This window comes from Lepisosteus platostomus, chromosome 27 (genome assembly GCF_059453375.1).
Source record: "Lepisosteus platostomus isolate fLepPlt1 chromosome 27, fLepPlt1.hap1, whole genome shotgun sequence".
NCBI classification, from domain to species: domain Eukaryota; kingdom Metazoa; phylum Chordata; class Actinopteri; order Semionotiformes; family Lepisosteidae; genus Lepisosteus; species Lepisosteus platostomus.
In genome coordinates, this window is record NC_142637.1 from 6,378,504 (window position 1) to 6,399,886 (window position 21,383).

The 21,383-nt window shown below is 44.1% G+C and overlaps 1 protein-coding gene across 2 annotated transcripts in view; it reads left to right on the forward strand.

Moving 5' to 3' along the window:
- Nucleotides 1–20,859, forward strand: part of arhgef18b (Rho/Rac guanine nucleotide exchange factor 18b) — a 63,346-nt gene extending 42,487 nt beyond the window's left edge. For both annotated transcript variants that reach the window (XM_088621831.1, XM_088621832.1), the window contains 15 exons: nt 319–444; nt 804–921; nt 1,766–2,014; nt 2,391–2,467; nt 2,567–2,745; nt 3,154–3,230; nt 4,378–4,566; nt 5,165–5,305; nt 5,798–5,913; nt 6,225–6,287; nt 6,903–6,950; nt 7,673–8,140; nt 14,750–15,038; nt 15,679–15,783; nt 15,947–20,859. In XM_088621831.1, coding sequence (XP_088477957.1) covers nt 319–444; nt 804–921; nt 1,766–2,014; nt 2,391–2,467; nt 2,567–2,745; nt 3,154–3,230; nt 4,378–4,566; nt 5,165–5,305; nt 5,798–5,913; nt 6,225–6,287; nt 6,903–6,950; nt 7,673–8,140; nt 14,750–15,038; nt 15,679–15,783; nt 15,947–16,089 — 2,388 coding nt within the window. In that variant the 3' untranslated portion in view covers nt 16,090–20,859. The remainder of the gene's footprint in view (nt 1–318; nt 445–803; nt 922–1,765; nt 2,015–2,390; nt 2,468–2,566; nt 2,746–3,153; nt 3,231–4,377; nt 4,567–5,164; nt 5,306–5,797; nt 5,914–6,224; nt 6,288–6,902; nt 6,951–7,672; nt 8,141–14,749; nt 15,039–15,678; nt 15,784–15,946) is intronic.
- The last annotated feature ends 524 nt before the right edge of the window (nt 20,860–21,383 follow it).

Genomic DNA, 21,383 nt, shown 5'->3' on the forward strand with positions numbered 1-21,383 from the left:
GTTGCTTCTGAGAGGTAAACATGTTGCATAGCTGCTATAAAACCAGTTAAGAATACATTGGAAAGTTGGCTGTGTGGGGTTGTGGGTACAATTAAACCACGTTGGCACTGGGGTCAGCTCACCTTGCTCTACATCGTCATCTAGTCGTATTATCAGTCGTGCTTCGCCGTTCCTGGTTTTTCTGGTGGTTTTTCCTGCATGTGGCTTCATTATCCTCTTTTGGAAATCAGCAGCCAAATATCTGGACAGCGTGGAGGCAGACACGGTGCTTCCTGGCTGGTAATGACTGTGTCAAATCTGAGTTTAATTCCTTTGCAGTTTTCTGGAGAGATGGGTGAGAGAATGAAGGACAGCTATGGAGAGTTCTGCAGTCACCACAGTGAAGCGGTCAACTGTTACAAAGAGCTGTTTCAGAGCAATAAGAAGTTCCAGAGTATGATACGGGTATGAAAATGTCTTTCTCCCCTGAATAACCCAAACTTGCCCTGGGAAGCCCAGAATTTTTGTTGGCTCTCCTTGTCTGTTTTGTGTGTGGAGAAAAATAACATAATAGGAATTTATTTGTTTAATGTCCCTGGGTGAAAACACATTGTGTATTTGGACTTTTTTTTAGTTAAAATTGCTTTTCATTACAGAGTTTGTCATTAAGTGGCGTCATACCTTAGGCTTAAGGTGATTTGTCTTTGTGAAGTGATTGGTACAGAGTATAACTGCAGCCTTGATGCCTGCACTTATAATTCTGAATGTCTTATTGCAGGTATATTACTAACAGTGCCTTAACAACTGTCCTTACTCCTCCCCAGAAAATCAACAACCTTTCCATAGTACGGCGATTAGGTGTTCCAGAGTGCATACTGTTGGTGACGCAGCGCATCACAAAGTATCCCGTCCTTGTGGAGCGGATTCTGCACAATACAGAAGGTAATAATATCCTTACACTTCAGTAGAACTTCTCTGGACACTGTGCTCCGAGTGTTTCACAGATAATGGAGTTATTCACCACCACCAGTGTCCGGCCCCACCTGGATGAGGCAGTGACAGGCAGAGTGCGCCAGTCCGCTCCCCACACACCAGCTCTCAGTGGGGAGGAGAGCAGAGTGATGAAGCCAGTTCAGAGATGGGGATTATTAGAAGGCTATGAGTGGTAAAGGCTAATGGGAAATTTGGCCAAGACACTGGGTTACACCCCTACTCTTTTTGAGCAGCTCCCTGGGATTTTTAAAGACCACAGAGAGTCAGGACCTTGGTTTTACTCATCCGAATTACGGAGCCTTTTTATAATCTAGTGTCCTCGTCGGTATACTGGGGGCATTAGGACCCACATAGATCGCAGGGTGAGCGCCCCCTACTGGTCCCACTAACACCTCTTCCAGCTGCAGCCTTAGCTTTCCCAGGAGGTCTCCCATCCAGGTACTGGCCAGGGTCATACCTGCTGACCTTCAGTGGGCTGCCAGTGGTGAACTGCAGGCTGATATAGCTGCTGGCCCAGAAGAGAGAGGGAAATATTGAAATCTTCTGCTTTTTGAAATTTTAGTCAGGCTTTCATGATCAAACGAGCACTTATTACAAATTTGGTCCCTGCTTCAGCACTGAGTCTCTCAGGGCATTTTGGCATTGAGAACTAAAAACGCATATGGCAACGTAGCTCCAGACTTGTCGAAATGGCATTTGTCTGAGCTAAGCATGTGGTTCCGGGACCGAATTGACACTCGACGGATTAAAAGGCGCTGATTGAGTTTGCTCCTGGCGCTGTTTCCATCCCCAGCTGGCACGGAGGAGCACGAGGAGCTGGAGCGAGCGCTGGGCCTCATCAAAGACACCATCACGCAGGTGGATGCCCGGGTGAACGAGTACGAGAAGATGACGAGGCTGCAGGAGGTTGCCAGCAAGATGGAGCCCAAGTCCTCGGGCAAGTTCAAGGATGGGCGGGTGTTCCGCCGCGAGGACATTGTCAGGAGGAAGCTCTTACACGAGGGGATCGTCAACTGGAGAGCAGCTTCGGGGCGCCTTAAAGGTCAGTATTCTCCAGGGTAGGAAGAAGTGGTCTGCTAGTAAGGAAAACTAGGTTTAGGTGCAGAATCGGTCAGTCGGATTGCAGTCTTGTGGGGAAGCAGGGAAGATGAGGTCAAGGGGTCAGTGGTTTAGATTTGCAGTTGTGTTTTGCGGGTTTTGTAATGAGTTTAAAATCGGCAAACTTCCTAATGGCTTTCATCATTGCCTTTTATTCTAAAGAGCACCCTGTCATTTTGTTTGTCATCTTTAATTCCTGCTAAATCTCACATTTGGGTCACATTCCCACAGCGAATGGCGGCTTCAGCTGCATTGATGCCTGTTAAAGTTAATCGGATGCTCTAGTTAAGTACTGATTTTTTTAAAAACTTTTCTTACAGATATTCTTGCCCTGCTCTTCTCAGATGTGCTTTTGTTATTGCAAGAAAAGGACCAGAAATACACATTTTCCACAGTGGTGTGTATTCCAACAAGTTCTTTTTTTGACGAGTCATAGAAAGTCTCATGGTTTTACGCACCTTCCCCCATGAAATAACATCTTTAATGTGCTTTTCAGGATAACAAGCCTGCGGTTATCTCCCTGCAAAAGCTCATTGTTCGGGAAGTAGCCCATGAGGAGAAAGGGATGTTCCTGATCTGTGCTTCCTCCAATGAGCCCGAGATGTATGAAATCCACACTTCTTCCAAGGAAGAGCGCAACAGTTGGATGGCCGTCATCCGGCAAGCTGTGGAGAAGTAAGATCCCTTCAGTCTTAACAGATTTCCACCCTTTTATAGGGATATCATAAGGTTTTTACAATGAAATCGGTATACATTCTGTACTAGATAAGGCTTTGGTAAAGATAAAATAAGATCACTTTATTGGCCATATACAATTTCTTGCATTAGGAATTTGTCTTTTCCCATACCCCAGCCTGCTCTCCATGAGACACTCAGACAGGGAGAGAAGCTGGGGGTCAGAGCTCAGGGTCAGCCATTTATACAGCGCCCCTGGAGCAGCTGGGGTTAAGGGCCTTGCTCAGGGGCCCAACGGAGTTGGATTCGGGATTGCAAAATTAGTAATGCTAAACTTTGGAGGTTTAACCCAAGGCTGTTTTGAACTCCTGATTGATTTAATTTCTAAAAGCATCTTTCCACCTACAGCTGTCCTGACATGGAGGAAGGGCTTTTCAACGATCAGGAGGAAGAAGCACGAGCTGCCAAAATAAAGGAGTTGCAAGGTATTTCAACACCCCACACCCAACCCCCCCAGGAAGGAGTTATCACTGATTGTATCGCACAATGAGTTTTTATACTGCAGCAGTCGGGACTTTTTTTTGACTTGACAGCAATGTGACGGCATTGTAAGTCTTCCGCTGGTTTTACCCTCGCACAAATGTTCCCCAAAAAGATTGCAGGATGACAGATCCTGGAATCCTAGCTCTTATCCTCTCAAAAAGCTAGTGTTTCTGGACAAACAGGACTGAGCAAATGAGGGAAGATCTGGAGATCCAGTAGGTATGCTATTGGAAATATGCTAAGGATGCATCCTGGGAAGGCTGCACCAGGTACCCAGCAGACACCACATGTCCTGGTATTGAAGAAAGCAGTTATTGTTAGATGACTCCTCATTTATGCCGGTAATTTATCGTTCATGTGCTGTTGCAAGAATGCAGCTAAACAACTTAAGAACTGGAATAAGTGAGAGGAGGCCATCAGCCCGTCTGGTCTGTTTGGTAGTCAGTGGCTGATTGATCAGAGGATCTCGCCCGTTTCTTGAAGGAAGCCAGGTTATCGGCTTCAACAGCCTGGCTAAGTAGCTTGTTCCACACTCCCAGCACCCCTTGAGGGTTTTAATTGCACCTCCATGTAGTTGCCACTTGTGCCCTCTAGTTTGTTTCACTCTTCATCCTAAAGAAGTCTGCAGGGCTGAATTTGTCAACGCCTTTTGGCGATCTTGAATGTTTGTATCATTGGTGAATGTGGGCATTCCCCTACCTCTTGCATGTAAATAAACAGCTAATTCATTCTCCTTGGCAATGTTAGTGCACCTCCCGTTGTAACCACAAGATGGCGGTCTGCCCTTACTGAAAGAGCAGCATGTACTATGGCATTTAGACACTAGGTGGCATAAACTATCCACACTAACTCCTAACAGAAACGTCATGAGCTTTTGATTCGTCTGCCCTTTGATATCGCTCTTTCTTGCACTATAATGCCGCCAAATAAAGGGAACACCTTGCTGTTCCACCTGTATTTTACATGTAAATATAAAACTATTCAGTGTGGTTCATTTCCCAAGCATGGAACTTCCATGTGTAGTTGCTGCGTCTTCACATGTAAGAATGCTACATGCAATCGGCAAGTCTTGTGATGTTATTTCACCAGAGCGCTTGAGTCAGAAGGACAGCCAGATTCTGCAGGGCCTGACGGATAAGCTGCAGATCTTTGCTGAGATCGCAGAAATAATGGGATACGAGGACCAGAATCTGGCGTCACGCACCCGCCTGCTTTTCCGGGGAGATTCCGCAGACCTCAGCCAAGGGGAGCAGCTCCTCAGGGGAGCCATCGCTGAAGGTAGGGGTGCAGGAGCAGCAGGAGAGGACTGCTGGGGGGTGTTGCGAGGATGCTGTGTTTCCCCCCCCTGTTGTTTGTTATTGAAATTTGGAATTGCAGGTTGTTTTTAAATATATACCCCACTCCCGCTCTGGAAACGGTGGTGGTTTTAGGACTTGGCTTATCCACAGCCTTTTCTGCTGAGAATGAGTCACTCAGACTTGCTCCTCCAATGTTCATTATTTCACCGGCTGCGCTTGCCACAGCGCCTGACTGGGAGTTGCTGCTAGCTGGAGGAGTGGTGCATCTCTCCTTGATGTCACTGCATGCCTGCAGACCCCTAGACATTTGCAGGAGGTGACTTTGCAGCAGGCGGTGAGAGGGCGACTGATTCCTAGCTGATTATTCCCAGCACTGCTCCGGGTCGGTCTCAACCAGTTGTGCACTGCTGCCCGGAGAATGTCAGTCGCAGCCAGCAAGTAATGAACTAATGCCGTCTTGCTATAGCGATCAACTGAGCTACCATCTTTATTGGTTGAACCGCCTGAGAGACTTGATTCTTTTGTGCAGTTAAGTCACCTGACTGAAGCTCTAAATCGAACATGCTTTTGCTTTTCAGTGGAGATTCTTCAAGCTCTCTTGTCCTCCGGGGTTAAAAGTGCCTCCCAGCCCTCGGGGGAGTCCCAGGGATCCTATGGGTTGCCACGGCGAGCAGACACCTTTGGAGGGTATGACAGCAGCCCCACCATCCTGAATAAAAGTAAGGGATCAGAACTTTCCAATGAAGCTTAAGATTTGATTAGCCCTTATTGCAGACATGTGAAATACATGCAGATACATGACGTCTCTCTTGCATCTAATGAGTTGCTTTTTGATTTTGTAGCACTTACACCCCTCATGCAAAGTTGTCAAAGAAATAGTAATCAAAAGCAAGGAACGGTTGTTTATGCAAACTCGTGGTGCATAAACCATGACTGGTCAGATTTAGTGTTGCTCAGCATTGGAATGTTCATCTTATCTTAAGCGTCCTGTGTCCAGATTTGTACAGTGGATCTAAACTGTATGTCGGCATTATAATAGGACTTGCGTGTAAATTTGAATGTGGTATACCTCACTGACCTGTGTGTTGGGGTTTAGTTAGGTGAAAGATTCATTATTAATAACAGAATGCTGATTTGGCCTCTCCGTACTCTCTGCCGACCTCTAGCTTGGAGCATGTGAAGCTCTTAAGTGATTGTCTGCCTCTTGGTAGGTGGCAGCATAAAGAAAACCTACAGCGGCAGCGACAGGCCCAGAGAACGGAGCCAGAGAGCGAGCTCTGACCCCCAGCTGAAGGAGATCTGTTGCCGTGAGAGTCTGGAACAGTCGGTAAATGTATAAGAGCACATTCCTGGCAGAGCACCGAGAATCCTGGGCTCCATTCAGACTGTGACTGATGCAGTGGAAAGGATGCAAACATGATTCTTTCTGCCTCTTGGGTCTTCTTAGTGTTAGATGGGTTTTTTTTTTTCTGCTTCCATTTAGAGGCCAATAAGAATTGGTGTGGCAAAACGTGCTCAGTGATTCTTGGTTATATTGCGATGTAGTGTTCGGTATTGCAGAAACCAAATCATCCTCTTGTGCTTTTATCACCATGTTTCAGAGCTGTCCCCTTTTAAATGCTTGGGTTATTTTTCCAGGCTGATGAGCCCTCTGAAAGCAGTTGGACCCCTATCTGGAACAGTTGCTTCCCAGAAGCAGAGGTAACTAATATTTGCCATTGGAGGTCAAGACTTGATGGCTACAGCATAATCTTGGCGTGTGCTTAGGTATCGAATACGTTATGGAGCCGTGCATAGACAGCAAATAGTTGTGGAATGAGTAGCCAGTCTTCTGTAAAACCCCAAACTAACAAAACTGTGAATTGTATCCCTCTGTTCTGGTTTCTCCTTTTTGAAAGTTGACACAAGGAAGAGATCTTGTCGAAGTTTCTTCACATTCATTTCAAGTTAGGAAGTTATGCGATGAATGTGTGGGAATCAAATCTCTGGTTTTCAGAGCCTCATTTAGAAGAATGTCAGAAATGCAGTTCAGAATACTTCATTCCTTTCAGCTGTGAAATCCTGGCTTCCTCATTCCTTTACCTTAGAAATCTGAGCAGAGCTAAAATTATTCTAATTGTTTTGTAAGGTCTGTAAAGTCTGTAAATTAAAAAGGTAACTGAAATACTGGAACTGAAATATTACCTGTATGATGTGGGCAGTTTATTGGACAACAAAATAAGTCATCCTGTACTTTGAATTTCCCAATGAGCCTAACTTTTCAAAATGTTTAAGGGATACTTGCCCTATTAAACATATTCTTTTCTTTTTTTATAGTTTTTCGATCGAGTGTTGATGCTTTCACAGCGACTTTACAGTCTCCAGGTAAAATGTGTATGAATATTAAGCTCCATTTGGGCAGAACTGTTTTTAAAAGAAATTTATCGAGTTAGTGTCAATTTTAGCCTGCTTACTGGGTGGAGACCTGAGGGGTTTTATTAAGAACTTCCAGTTAATGCTAGAAACTGTTGCTAAGAGTATTTCAAATTCTGCTTTTGCATTCAGATGCCTTAAAGTATAAAGAAAAAGAGTCTGTGGTCATTTTTGCCTTCTTATTTTTATTGCAATCATCTTGCATGAGAAACTTGTGTCCTGATTGCCATTCTGCCCTCTAGATCACTGCCTGCTTGACTGCAATTGAAGTCAACAGAGGTGCAGTTACAGTTACTGTGCTGTTAGTAGACAGTAAATACGTATTACTGAATGCCAATTAAAAATATTGCAATTTGTTACTATCTCTTGTTTGCAATGTCTGTATATTGAAAGAGCAGGGGGGTCATTTTCCATTCAGTCCTGCACCTCTGTTGCGAAGAGTATTACAAATTCTGCTCTTTTGCATTCAGAAGCCTTAAAGTATAACGAAAATATATTGTGTCATTTGGGTAAATAGAAATTGTTTTGGGGCTCTTGACTATTTTTCTAAAAATTATGGAACACACTGGGAGCACATAGCAAGTTCCCGGTGAGTCCTGAAAAATCGCAGCCCAGTTTGCAGACGCCGGCGGGATTCTGTCCGATCTCTGATCTCCCCCGCCCGGCGGCGCCAGGCCATCGTCTCCCACCAGGACAGCTGCATCGAGCTGCAGCGGGCCAGCCTGCCGGAGCGGGACAGGCCGGGCCGGGCCCGGGGCAACGTGCTGCTGGAGCAGGAGAAGCAGCGCAACTTCGAGAAGCAGCGGGAGGAGCTGGCCCACTTCCAGAAGCTGCAGGGCCAGCTGCGCCAGGAGCAGCGGCGCTGGGAGAGGGAGAGGGAGAGCCAGCGGCTGCGGGCCGAGGAGGAGGAGGCCCGGCTGCGGCGGCGCGAGGAGGAGGGCCGGCGGCTGCAGGCCCAGCTGGAGCAGCAGCGCGAGGAGCTGGAGCAGCAGCGGCTCAAGTACCAGCAGGACCTGGAGAGGCTGCGGGAGTCCGCCCAGGCCGTGGAGAGGGAGAAGGAGAGGCTGGAGCAGCAGCAGAAGAGGTTCAAGAAGCACAAGACCATCGCCAACCCCCCGCTGTCCATCTTGGACCTCAGGCAGGTGAGGGCCACAAAGAATGTTTAGTTTTATAGTGCACACGAACAGTGTTTATTCTTCACTCCCATTGTTTGCTGCCTTGACCACCTTTCCTGTAAGAGCCTGGAGTCAGCTGATGGAGGAGCAGAGTTTTGCTCAGTGTCTCCTTTTATTGCACGACAAAGAATAGCCCAAGCAGCCCTTGGGTAGTACTGACCTTTATTCTTTATTGACAGCTATTGCCTAGTTCATCTGTGCCTGACCTGAGGACTGGTACTCTCAGTGGTAATTCACTGTACCCTTCTTAAGACAAAAACCCATTTAAAATGTTCCTTTTTGTACCAAGCATTGCTTATAAACCTGTGTAGCAAATGTAGGTCCGCTGGAATCCAGCTGGCTCCTCTTGGCTCTCCCCTGTGGTCGTCTTGCCTTCTTGTTTTTATTGCAATCGTCCTGCGTGGGGAAACGTGTGTCCTGATGGCCATTCTGCCCTCTAGCTCGCTCCCTGCTTGACTGCAATTGAAGTTTCAATGAAACTATCAAGTTTCAACTGTTAGGGAATGGTGAATACTTATTACTGAACGAATTCAGAAAATCTCAGTTTGTTAGCTTGTAGTTTTTGCAAGGTCTGTATATTGAAGATAGCAGACTGCAGGTAGGAGGGTGACTTTTTACATTTTTAATTGTAGAAAACCAATAATGCCATTTTAAATACACGTCTTTACACGACAATCCTTTTATAAGACACGTTAACCCATGTACATCACACACAAAAATTTAGTCTCTTCTTATCTGTTCAGGGTGACATTTTACATTCGGTCCTGCTCCTCTTAGGCTTTTGTTTCTCCTCTTTGGCTTCCAAAAGAAACTGTCGGAGGAGGCGAGATTAAAAGCACAGCGTATGTGCAGAGCTCGTTCCCACGCTCTCATCTGCGTGGGATTAAACTTTATATAAATATAGCAGGAGCCCGGGGCTGTGTGCTCCTGAACAATGCGTCACAGTGTAGCGTGCTGGATGGTAGCCACGGCCGTACCTGTTTATCACTGTCTTGCGAGACCTGTTTACCGACAGGCTGCAAGATAACAAAGGGAACGCCATGGGAAAGATGTTCTAGAGGTACAGCATCTGAATCTTTTTGAGCTGTGTCAACTCGAAACCAGCCCACGGGGGAAATCTATTCTGTGGAACTATTACATTTCATTTTTCTTTATCTGGTGAACGATGCAGAACCTTTCGGCGGAAGGGATGTGATTCCAGGAACAGTTCTTAAGTCTGATCACCCAGGGCATTATTAAGATTGTCAGCACTTGATTCTGTCCTTGTTTTCACAGGCTGGAGACTCCCATTGTCCCATTGTCTTTGAACGTGGCCCCAGTTCAGGCCAGTCTGTTCCGCAGTCTGCCTCGGAATGGGTTTAACAGTCCAATTGTGTGCGTTGCAAAACGACGAGACCTAAAGGAGACATTTAGTTACTTAACTTCACTTAGACAAACAGCTGTGCGCAAGGTTTCTGGATTGTTTTCAGTAGGGATGAGTCTGTCAGCGTAGTGCAGTGACCAGCTGTCTGTTTGGTTGGTCCAGAGCTAATTCTCCAAAACTAGAAAAGGGGGGGGCATTCAAAAGCCTCGTGCATTTACAGCTGAGCTCAGGTGACCCCAGCAGAGAGAAAACACAAAGTGATCACGCGCTCTCCCCTGGCTCGCTTTTCGTCAGTGGCAATAGGGGCTGCAGTTCAGTGACTGATGCGAGATCTTGATAAGTCCTTCCTTTTGAAGCTCAGTTAAGACCCTTTTGAAGTCCGCGAGGGCTCGACCGTGTCTGCCAGAGTTTCCAAGCTGTCGCTCTCCGCTAGGCTGTGTTTGAATGCCGGCTGCCTCTCTCTTAGGAATGGCCACGCACAACAGGAGGTGTTTTTGTTGGGGTGATCTTGGAAAAACGGACAGAAACGAATCTGAATAGCACACTCATGTGTTCACGAGAGGAGAAGACGGAAATTATCATCCTAACGATCGTACCTTGTTGTGAACATATTGTTTTTCTGGGATAGTTCTAGGAAGATGCCACTAACCGGGTTATGGTGGTGACCTGCGGGGCACTGATGGCATTGCTTGAGTTAGATGGGTTTGGCTTGAAAGGTTTGAAATGAGATTTCAATCTGAGAGCATTACTGCGGAAACCTCAAGTGTGATAACATTCTGGTTGTTTCTAGTCGGATCACATCTGATCAGGCATTCTTTGAAATACCTTTGTTTTTTTTGTTGTTGTTCTTTGCTTATAGTTTTATAGTACACACGAACAGAATTTATTCTTCACGCACATTTTTTGCTGCCTTGTAAGACCACCTTTCCTGTAAGAGCCTGGAGTCAGCTGATGGAGGAGCAGAGTTTTGCTCAGTGTCTCCTTTTATTGCACGACAAAGAATAGCCCAAGCAGCCCTTGGGTAGTACTGACCTTTATTCTTTATTGACAGCTATTGCCTAGTTCATCTGTGCCTGACCTGAGGACTGGTGCTCTCAGTGGTAATTCACTGTACCCTTCTTAAGACAAAAACCCATTTAAAATGTTCCTTTTTGTACCAAGCATTGCCTATAAACCTGTGTAGCAAATGTAGGCAAGCATAACGATGTGATTTTAGCAGCGTGTATTAATTAGGTCACACCCTTATCTCAGAGGACGTGCATCGTTGCTCGTCACTGGCACATAAGAAAACACTTCAAAAGTACAAGACAGGATGATGTAAATAAACAGGCAATAAAGTTGATGAAAATTGTACAATAATAGAAAGGGTGCAATAGAATAGTCAGGAGCTTTTTGATATGAAGATGATGCGCTTTGAGAGGCCACTTGATCAAAAAGTGCAATACATTCTGGACAATTTAAGCCAGCCGTTGTTGAAAACTTCGTGACCGTCGAACAGATGCTTGACCCCGTGGGTATTTCACTTTGGCATGAATGAGCTCTGTATTTCTTTTGGGGTCAGGCTAAGTCTCCTGTTACCTGTGCCATCTTTAAAAAAAGACTTGACCTTCCCCCATTCCACAGAATACGTTGGAGCCCGTGAGATTAATGTCTTTCTGAATTTGTGACTCTTGCCTTTTACAGTATGGTACCAGATTGCTTGCAATCCTAGCTAGCGGACACTTTTTTTCTCAATTACCCAATTGCTATGACAACCCATCTGTCTCTTAGTTCATGGATCCATGCTGAGAAGGTGTTACAATGAATTCTTCTTTGCATAAGCTTTTTCTCTCGTGGAAAAATACAGTATTTGTAATGATTTTTAGTGTAACTGAAGACACAGGTAACTTTATTGAGCCATTTAAAAAAATCTTGTCAAGTTATTCATTTGATAGTTATTCATTTCCGCTGAAGCGGAAATATTATTGCATTTGTTTAAAAAACATTCTATTGCACCTGTTACATTATGCTTTAAAAGTATCGGGCAAACCCTAAAAGACCTAATTGATTCTGAGACAGGCCTGTGTGGAATAAGATCTTGTCAGATTACTCCATTTCTCCGAGTGCAAATTAGGAGTTTCTTGTTCCTTTTGCTTGGGGTCGCTGTTAGATTTTGCCACGTAAATGTATTGCTGTTTGAACAAGTTCAGTTCAAAGGCAGTTGCACCTTTTATTATTGAATTGAGAGGAACGGAGCAAAAAATAGCTCTATCCACCCTTGTCTTTGTAAGTAATTGCACTGTGTTCTTGTAAACTGTAATTTATTGTGAATAATGAATGTCGTTCAGCAGTTAAATGGGTACATTCGGTTAGATAAACACCTGACTTGCACAGCTGCAGTGTGCAGGTTTATGTAGATTGTTTTACAGAGGGGCTCCTGGCTCTTCACCTTAGAATCACTTCACACATTGAAGTGCAGAGTAGATTCTGACTTCATATATTTCCAAAGGCTGGCCAGTTCAAATAGACTTCAGTGAATTGCCAGTCATGGCCTTTAGTGGCCAGTGTCTTTGCTCGGGTGCAATTCACTTTTTGTCCCGTGTTTCACGAAGCTGCTGTCCTGTTTGCACAACCTCCTATTAACACCTGTATAATCCACAGTGTCATCCATCTAGCTGAGCTGAAGGTGCTAAATTCTGGGAGTGTATCACCCTGGTTTTTAGAAAATTAAACATTCTTTAGCGCATCAGATGTTCTTTCTGCATTGCTGTAAAATGAGTGCTCGTCAAACATCTGTTTGAATTGCAAATGTTCAGCCAGTTTTCAGCACCATACTTCACACCAGGGGATTTTCCCACTTTCTGTAAGTCACATAGTTGGTCAGCCACCTGGATTCTTCAGTATGTAGTCAGGGAAATGTGCAGACTATGCTCAGACATGTACCGTAGATTCAAACCGCAAATCACCAGTTTCTTCTCGGTATTAATAATGGACTTCAGTGTCCTTCAGCCTCCTGTTGTGGACAGAGAGTAATCATCCTTAGGGTTTTATTTTTCACTGGGATTTAAACAAAGCAACCCATAAATATTCATGAAAGTGCCCAAAGATGGATGACTTTAGAGCCACACACGAGAGTTTTAAAAGTTTTTTGGGGGCCACATTTGGGTTATAAACCCTGTCGATCAGCTGTAACCAGTCCAGGTTAACCAGTCACTGCAGAAAACCTTTGTCTGTTGTTTCCCTTAAATGCATTTCCCCAGGAGTGAGCAAATTGTGAGCTGGGACTTTGATTACTGATCGAGATTACTTTTAATCCCTTTGTAGGGCATGGGCGTTTACACCTTCATTCATTAACCAAAACGAATGGCGTGGCATCGGCCCAGCCAGCTGATAAAATCTTTTTTTAACTGAATAATAGTGGATATGCAGTGTGCGCTTGTAAAGTACCTTTGATTAAACGCCAAGGTTTTGAATTTTATGTTAATTGCACGGCTGGAATAGATAGCTTGACTGTAATAAATGTATAAAATGCAGCATATTGGAAGGGCATTGTGTCGAACAGCTCCCCTGTTAAATGTCAGTTCTTAAATGATTTAAGGTTACTGACGCTCTTGGGAAAATTTCCTTTAGGCGTTCCATGCAGTCTGCCTGCAGATGTTTAAATGAGAACTTGCTGATCAAGTATCTAAGGAGTTTCAGTACCTGAAACCACAACATAGTATTACAACAAAGAAGCTTTTCATTACTGTCGGTACTGGATGGTAACCAGCAGTAATTGTTTATGTGATGTCAGTCAGGCGTTTGTGCCCCTGTTTCTTCTCTACACCCTTGAAAGGCTGCCTTTCTTGAAGGCACCTTGAAAAGGGAAACAATGCAACATCTGTTTCCGCACACCTCCTCCTGGGAAAGTTGGGTGCCTTCTCTATACAATGTGCTCTCTGTGTAGATTTAGAGTTTTTTTTTTGTGTGAATGTTTCCAGGCAAGAACCTAAAAGCCGTGCAGGTGCGAATGACGGGCCTTCAGCTCTTTTTGAGATGATCGGTGTCTCACGTTGTCCAGATGTGCAGAGAACCCAGCTGTGTCTGCGTTGTGTTCGCGCATGCTGTGGTTTGTGCGGAGTATCATGCCTGCGTTTCTGCCGAACAACCTGTGGGTTCACTTAACATCACAGCCCCAGGGTGCTGCAGTGTAACAGCTGTTTGGGGTTTGGAGGACTGGAGCTATGTGCAGTTTTGAGCTTGATGAGAAAATTGGTGAACGAGAAATCCTGTTTGTGGGAGAAAGTTCAAACTTGCTCTTCTGTTTTGAACGTATTGAGTCCTTGTTCTGCAAAAAAAAATGAAAAACTGGTGATCAGTTATTTTAAAATGTTGAGACAAGGACCACCTAGGAGGCCATGTCTCAAGGTATTTATGAGTGATACAGTAGAGACTGTGTTCTCTGTTATGATGTCATGCACTCTACTGATCTGGAAATATCTGATCGTTGGATAGAATGAATGGCACTTTTCTTAGGCTGAAAATGCGTGCTAGGTGTGTTTCTCATGTAATGGTTTTTGTGTTGCAACACAGCCTGCCTTAAAAACTTCAGGTGTTACAAACCGCTTGAGAAGCAAGAGGTAGGGGCCTCTTTAATACGATGTATTCATTCTGCTCTTGGAAGGCAAATCTATTACATGAGGTTGGATTGGCTGCAATCAGACTTCAGGGAAAAACACGCCATTTTGATCAACATGAGTGTGTGTGTCCCATGATGGACTGGTGTCACTTCCAGGGTGAATTGCTTGCCGGGTTGGGCTCCAGCTCCCAGCCACCCTGTATTAGATTAAGCGGTGACTGAAAATGGACGGCTAATTGCAATGTTGTTGTTTTTTAACAAGTTAACAAGAGCTGAATTCCTGTTTGAATGTGGCAGTTCCTCGCAACAGTCCCAGTAGAAAATTTATAAAGGGATATAATATATGATTTCCATGCTGAAACGTTGCATGGTGCTTCTTTCCATCTTTTGTTTCTCTTTTGCCTTAGCACACAATTCCTTGCATTAACCACAGTTTCACTCATTTAATACACTGTTTCTCTTTCTCCCGTGGTGAGCCCTTGCAGACATTCAGAGAGTCCCAGTCCCCACCCCTTGGAATCGGTCTTCTGGTTTGAAGCATTGGTCCAGCGCGTTCCCAGATCGTCCCTCTCATGTTATCCTTCTTCTTTTTTTTTCCTGGGCGCGTCTCCTCCAGGGCCTGACGCACTCCGCCAGCTTCAATGGGGAGAGTTTGCCGGCTGGTGCTGGGGACCTGGGACCCCCCGGCAAGCCCCCTGGGCGTTCCAGCCTGTCGGTGGCGGGCGCGGATTACCCCGAGCGCTCGCCGCTGGCCAAGACCGAGGTGCCCATCCACCTGATCAGCACCACCAACCAGCTGCACAAGCAGGCCGGCGTCCAGCAGCAGATCCCCACCAAGCTGGCCCTGAGCAAGGGCAAGGAGAAGGGCAGCAAGGGGAAGGCTTCTCACAGAACGGACAGCTCAGGTCAGAGCCGCCTGAGGGTCAGATGGCATCCCTGTGGCGTTGTGGGGTATTGCGTGTTTAGCATCGATATTTAGGAAGGAGAGGACACTTTCCTGTGATGCTCGCATGACCTGATACCCAACGCTTATCCTCTCAAAAACACGAGTTTGTGTTCCAGACTGAGCAGTCAGGATTGACGTTAACGTTGTATGTTTTTCCGAAACGCTCTCATGCTGCATTCTGGGAAGGGCTGAAAGAGGGCTGTCCTCTCCCATAATTAATTGCACAGTGATTAGAAGCTGATCAGAACTGCATCCTTTTTGAAAGCTCAGCGTTGTAATGTTACTAAAATATTTACGATGCACAATTGCTAAAGTGTGAAAGCACTGTTTCAGCTTAGTCCACCGAATCCTACCAGCATTTCCACTTTGTAGCCTTTGTAGCAAAAGTTGATCTCGGAAAAACTAAGCACGGCAGGGCATGGACGACACCTGTGTGGGAGATGTCCAAAGAAAAGTGGTGTTGGTGGACCAGTAGGTGGCGCTCTTAACAACCGTGCAAAAACTGCAGAAATCCTAACACTCTTCAAACCCAGATAACAGTGACAGTTACGCAATGATGTAAGAAGGCCAAAAAAAAAACTTGGATTTTCTGTCCACAGCCGCAACAGACCGCAAACAGATCCTGCCCCTCAAACTCTCGGGGAAAGAGGAGGGGACGTTAAAAGGAAGGAGATCCGTCAGCCCCAACCAGAACTACCAGCAAGGTAAAAAAGAAAGGAAACCCGATGGCCGGGAATGATCTGTTTTATAAGAAATTGGACAGAAGACAAAGCTGTGGCCCTGGATTTATGAACATTATTCGTACTCGACCTTAAAACAAAAATAGAGATCAATTTGTGTTTTTTTTCTCCCCCAACTCCCCTCTAGAGCCAGTTAGCCCCCCGGACAATTTCTCCGACGGCCACCCAGCTGGCATTCCGAAACAGAACAGCCACAGCTCTCTTCAGACCATCCCCTCGTCGTCCACAGTCTCCGAGGACGTGGCGAAGGAGGACGTCATCTTCTTCTGAGCCGCCACCGCGGCGAGCGGCCCAGGTCTCGCGGTGCACGGCATGATGGGGGATGTTGTGCGACACGGACTTCCTTCCTTTGGGCCCTTGGGGCAGAGGTCTGCTGCTCCGACACATGGACTCCAGCCCCAATCCCATCCACTGTGAATTCTGAACGTGCAGGAGGGTTTTATTAAGCTCCACGATTTTAGTATTTGTCGTTTTATTATTATTTTTCACCTGTGGTTCCCAAAGTAGCAAAGGGCTTTATTCATCATTTTTAATTGGCCCCTGAAAACAGTTTTAATATTAACCGAAGGAGGAAAAGAAAAAAAGAAAGGGTGGGTGGCATCTCCTATTTATTTAAAAGAATTTTTATGCCCTTTGCTTTCCTTTTTATCCTTTTTATTCTTCCATGAAGAGAGTAATGAGTACCAGTGTCCAAACGTGATGGAGGTGTGGGGTGATTTTCCTGCTCTGAGCTGACAATGGAGAGCAGGCTACGATTTGAGATGTAGTCCATTAATGAATGGAGCTAGCCAAGTGCTGCTCTTTGTTTAGAAGTGTCTGCTTCTCTGCACGGCGAAGAGAAAAAAGATAGCAGATTGTACTGCTTGCACCACAATCCGAAAGAATCAGGCAGGCTGCTTATTAGCAGTAAAATAATGGTACGATTTTGTTTTAGTTGAAAATATGTCCCAGGCATTTTTAGCTTATTCCAGTAATGGGTACGATATCAGTGCATGCAGAATGTAGAATGTCCAATGCTGATGAAGAGGGCTTGTGCCTCCTGGGGTCATTTCTACATCTTGTACATGCACCCTCTACTGTATATTACATCTGCATTTTACAGGACAGAAGAAACCACAAATATGTATTGTGCTCTAGATGGGGAAGGCAGTTATTTCCTGTTTTTTTTTATGCAAACCCTGACCTTTTCATTCACCACAATAATCATCCGATCAGCAGTCACGCCTACGACCCAATCAGGTTGTCATGGTGTAGGTAGCCGTGAGGAGCCATAAAAGGCTGTAGAAAACCCTACACTGGATTTTACATCACCTTGGTGATGTGCAGCTCTTAAAACCACTACTTTAACTGTTTTACACTGTTTCTTTGATCTTGAACCATGTCAGTGGTAATACTCAGTTTAAGCAGACCTTTCAGAGACGCAAAGTGATTTTTAATTTTCTTCCTTCCAGCAGTGCTTGAACGACTTGAATTATAGGTGCAGTAGTTACGGCCATTACATAACCTGAGTATTAGCTCATATTAAGGTTACTCCCCCAGAAAATTCAATGTAGTGTTTGCTTTGCACGAATGCCCCTGACATTACAGCGTGATAGAAATTTGAATTTCAGGTCTGTGATTTAGCCATTCTTGTGGACAAGTCAGGGGGCTTCTAGATTTAAAATGACAATTCCAACAGTTTTGGCCTAGAGTGGCAGTATAAACCTGAATATAACATTTCAGGCACTCTACTTCAGCACTTTACGTATATGGCCCATGGGTCATGGAATACTTAAAAAAAAAAAGTTTGCCAATTTCCATGGCCATAATTAGGTAAACACTGGTTCTGGATTCATTTAAAGATGAATAGATTTTGAGGTTTATGTCACAGTTTACTGAAATTGTAAGCACAATTACTGTTTGACGCAAGTCCCTTTTTTAGTTGATAGTTTTTAATGAAGTGTCTGATTTGATCTGGTTTAAGTTCTGGGCATGCACAAATTCCAACCAAAATACAACAGCACATCAACAGAACTGATTAAAAACCTACCACGAAGTTTGTGCTTTAGTTGCCAAAGAAATTCTTCTTACCTGTTACCCCTTTGTCTTTATTTTCAAACTCCGAGATAAAGGATCTGTTAACATCAAGCACAGCACAATACAGTAGTGTAAAAGAGCCCTCTGTGTTTGTGTGAACGGAAGACCAAGCTCAACTGTAAGGCCCTAGGCATTTTTATAAACATTCTTTTGAATTTAAAGACCAGTAATACAGGTTTATATTTATGTTACAGAAACCTACTGTGGCCACCAGTCTAGTGTGAAGATAGCTGTGGTATAGACGCCTATTCTAAACTCTTCACTGTACCTTATATTCAACATCTAAAGTCAGGGATAGAGTTCCATGGTTCTGCCTTATCCTTGAAGGTTCCAAGATTTGACAATTCCTTCATAAAGCTGTAGCCTGTGGTTATAAATACAATGAAGTCCAGAGCATTTAATCATGTCTGATGCTTTATGAACGAATCTTTTCCAAGTCCAAGTTAGGGGAGTAAGATAAATGCGTATTTTTGTATGTTTCAATGTTTGTATAATGCTGTATAAATATATTTTCATTTCAACTTGATAGTACAATGCTGGATGTGTCTGTGATGCCCCTAAAACTGATTTTCATTTAGCAAGCTAGTGTAGAAGGTTCAAGATTGCCAAAGCCTTGGTAGCCTAAATCCAGCAGAGCTGTGGTTGTGCTCTCAGGAGGCAACTGAGTCCAGTTATTCCAGTTACAGCCACAGCTCTTGCAGTTGATGGTAACTGTCTAACATGGCGGGGAAATGTGGCTGTAATCGACCATAGCGACAAGATGTATATACTGTATATATTTTCTGTATGAAGTATGCACCTCTATAATTAGTCTTAATTTCACTCTGGGTTAAATGAGACCACATGGCAGTAGGCATTGCAATACCTTTAATATTTCAAGAAGACGGTTTGGCATGTGGAATTTGAGCACAGGGTTCCTATTGCAGAGTTTACAGAGCTAAGGGGAACAAACAATGGATGCCTTTCTGTTAGAGCTGTATGATACTTCTTAGATTTTCTATTGATCTGCTTTGTGCCTCAATCTTTCGGTACCTGGGTGTTCTGCAGAAATAAAAATGGTACATTCCTGTATCTTGTAAGTGATATTACTGTTATTTATTTCCACTGTTAAGTGATGCATTTTGCATTATCCACTTCTTGATTGTGTTGATCAACGACTGCAGGTTTTGATGTGTTGCTACAGAGTTGCACTCCCTTTACCTGATGTGTCTGCAGCAGTATGTGGTGGTTACACGATGCCTTTTACCATTGAAAGTTTCAGATGTGCATTTCAGAGTCAGATGCTTTTGCAGGAACATGTTCTGCATTGTGTGGGCAAATTTGAAACAGTTTGGGAAATTGCAAAACGATTCTGCAGCCCTAAGAACTTGGGAGCCACTGTCAGGAGTCCTTTTAAATTTCTCATCAACATGTTATTGTTCATAACTTGGGACAGCTATTGGAAAATGCATTCTATGGCATAAAGTGATAAAAAGCTTCTGCAGAGGGCTCTCAGCACCTGCCCCAAGAGTTTTGGAGTCCAGCAGGTTTTTTGTCTTTTTTTTTAAGTCACCTATGGATTAAGGCTGTGAAAAAAAAGAGGTTGTTCCAACGAATCCTTAAATGGAATAGTTCAGGTATTCTGCCTGGCACAGAGCTGTTTATACCTGAGAGAGACACAGAAGAACAGCTGGAGTCCAGACCCTGCAGTTGCACCAGGTAACGGTGAGCTTTTCACCTGTTGGGCAAAGGCGTCTTCTGTGGCTTAAAAGATCCCTGCCGCTCTCCTAAGTCCTGGGACACTGGTGTGAATGTTTTGCACCCATAGCTGAAAGTAAAAGATCCGAAATCTGCAAAGAAAAAGACTTAAAGGTATCGTGGTTTTGAGTGCTTAAATGTAGTATTCCAGAACCTGCTTTGAATAAAAGAATACATTGCTGATCATTTTGGAGCTGAAACAGTTGAATATAAAAGTAATTGGTCTAGCTGAAGGCATGGTAGTTGCGTGCAAACTCTTTTCAGAAAGTCTTGCTTTTAGGGGGATAGTTTTTGCCTCTTTTCATAAGGTTGGCTAACCAAAGAAATTTTATTTTCTGATTTTTGCTGTAGTTATTTGAATTTGCAGTCTTGTGTTGGTGTAATTTGGGAGTAACTATGCTGCTCGGCATTAGAGACACCAGGGGATGAGGGAGGTTAAGCTTATGTTTTTTTTAATTGCAGTCTAAACAATAGAAGCTAATGTTGTCTAAGTGCTCCGCAATCTGCTAAGAACAGCAAAGCAGCTGCCCTTGGGCTGTTGGCAATCGCAAACCTTGCACGGGCCTTTGGTCTTTTTTTCTTCACTGGGAGAGTTGTGCCATTGTATCATTCATGACTACTTGTTTGCTGATGAAAACCATTGAGCACTTTATGACTTTCTGTAAATGAAGTACTGTTCCTGGGGGCACAATCACATCTCTAAGAGCACATTGATGCAACAGGCCATTTTGTTGTTTGGTCTTGTTAGTCATGTAGCAGCACCTGCTGGGAATGCTGACAAATCTGTACTCTATCTACTAGCCTGAAATTGCGCTGATGTCTTAACCAATCTAGTCATCCCCCTTTATATATATATAAAGATTGTACGATACGTATGTATATTTTAAAGCATCTAATTAATACAAGTCACTGTTTTTTCCATAAGTGGTGTGTTATACATGTATTAAATCCTGCGTATGTAATTTGTAAATAAGGAAGATAATTTTTTCTGCCAGTTACAGTTTAGACCATTGATTTTGATAGTTGTAAACAAGAAGGGGAAATGAATGTTCATGCTGTATTTTGCCGAATTTCTGCACTTCGTGACATTTGCTGAAATCTGTAGCTCACTGAACAATTATTTTTACAATGTTTTATCCACTGAGACCTAGCAATCTGCAAAATTATAAAAAAGATCTGCCTTAGGAATAACCCTGATTTTTAGCAATAAAGCAAAAATCGTACAAAGCCTTGAACTAAGACTCTTTCCTTTGTGTGGTTCTGTGATATCCTGACTTTTTCTGCTATGCTGGTTTTCATTCCACTCGTAATGTTAATTGATTGATTACCTGCTAAAACCTGCAGACACCTAGATCTGTTGAGCAATGAAAAACTTTTTTCTCACTTTCCAGTCTTCTCCCTTGGTGTGTTTGGTCTGAGTGTCTGTCAGGCTCTGCGTGGTGCACCACCTGCTTTGCAAGACAATTGCTTGGCTGGATACTGATTGTCTTGATTGTCTTTTACAGGAGTTTCAACAAAATGTCCGGTTATGCTGCCCCAGGTTTACCCTGCAAAAAAAAAAGGCACTGTGGTCACATGAGGTTGTATCGTTCTGGTCGGTTTGAAAGGAGTCTAGAGATGAAGGCCATTTCCAAATTCAGTCTTTCTGTGCAATGAATGACTTCTAGTCATTAATGAAGTTTTCAAGAATGGATTGCTTTTAGCTTTATCTCAGTTTGCATACAGCAGATGTTCTGTCTGTTATTTTAAAT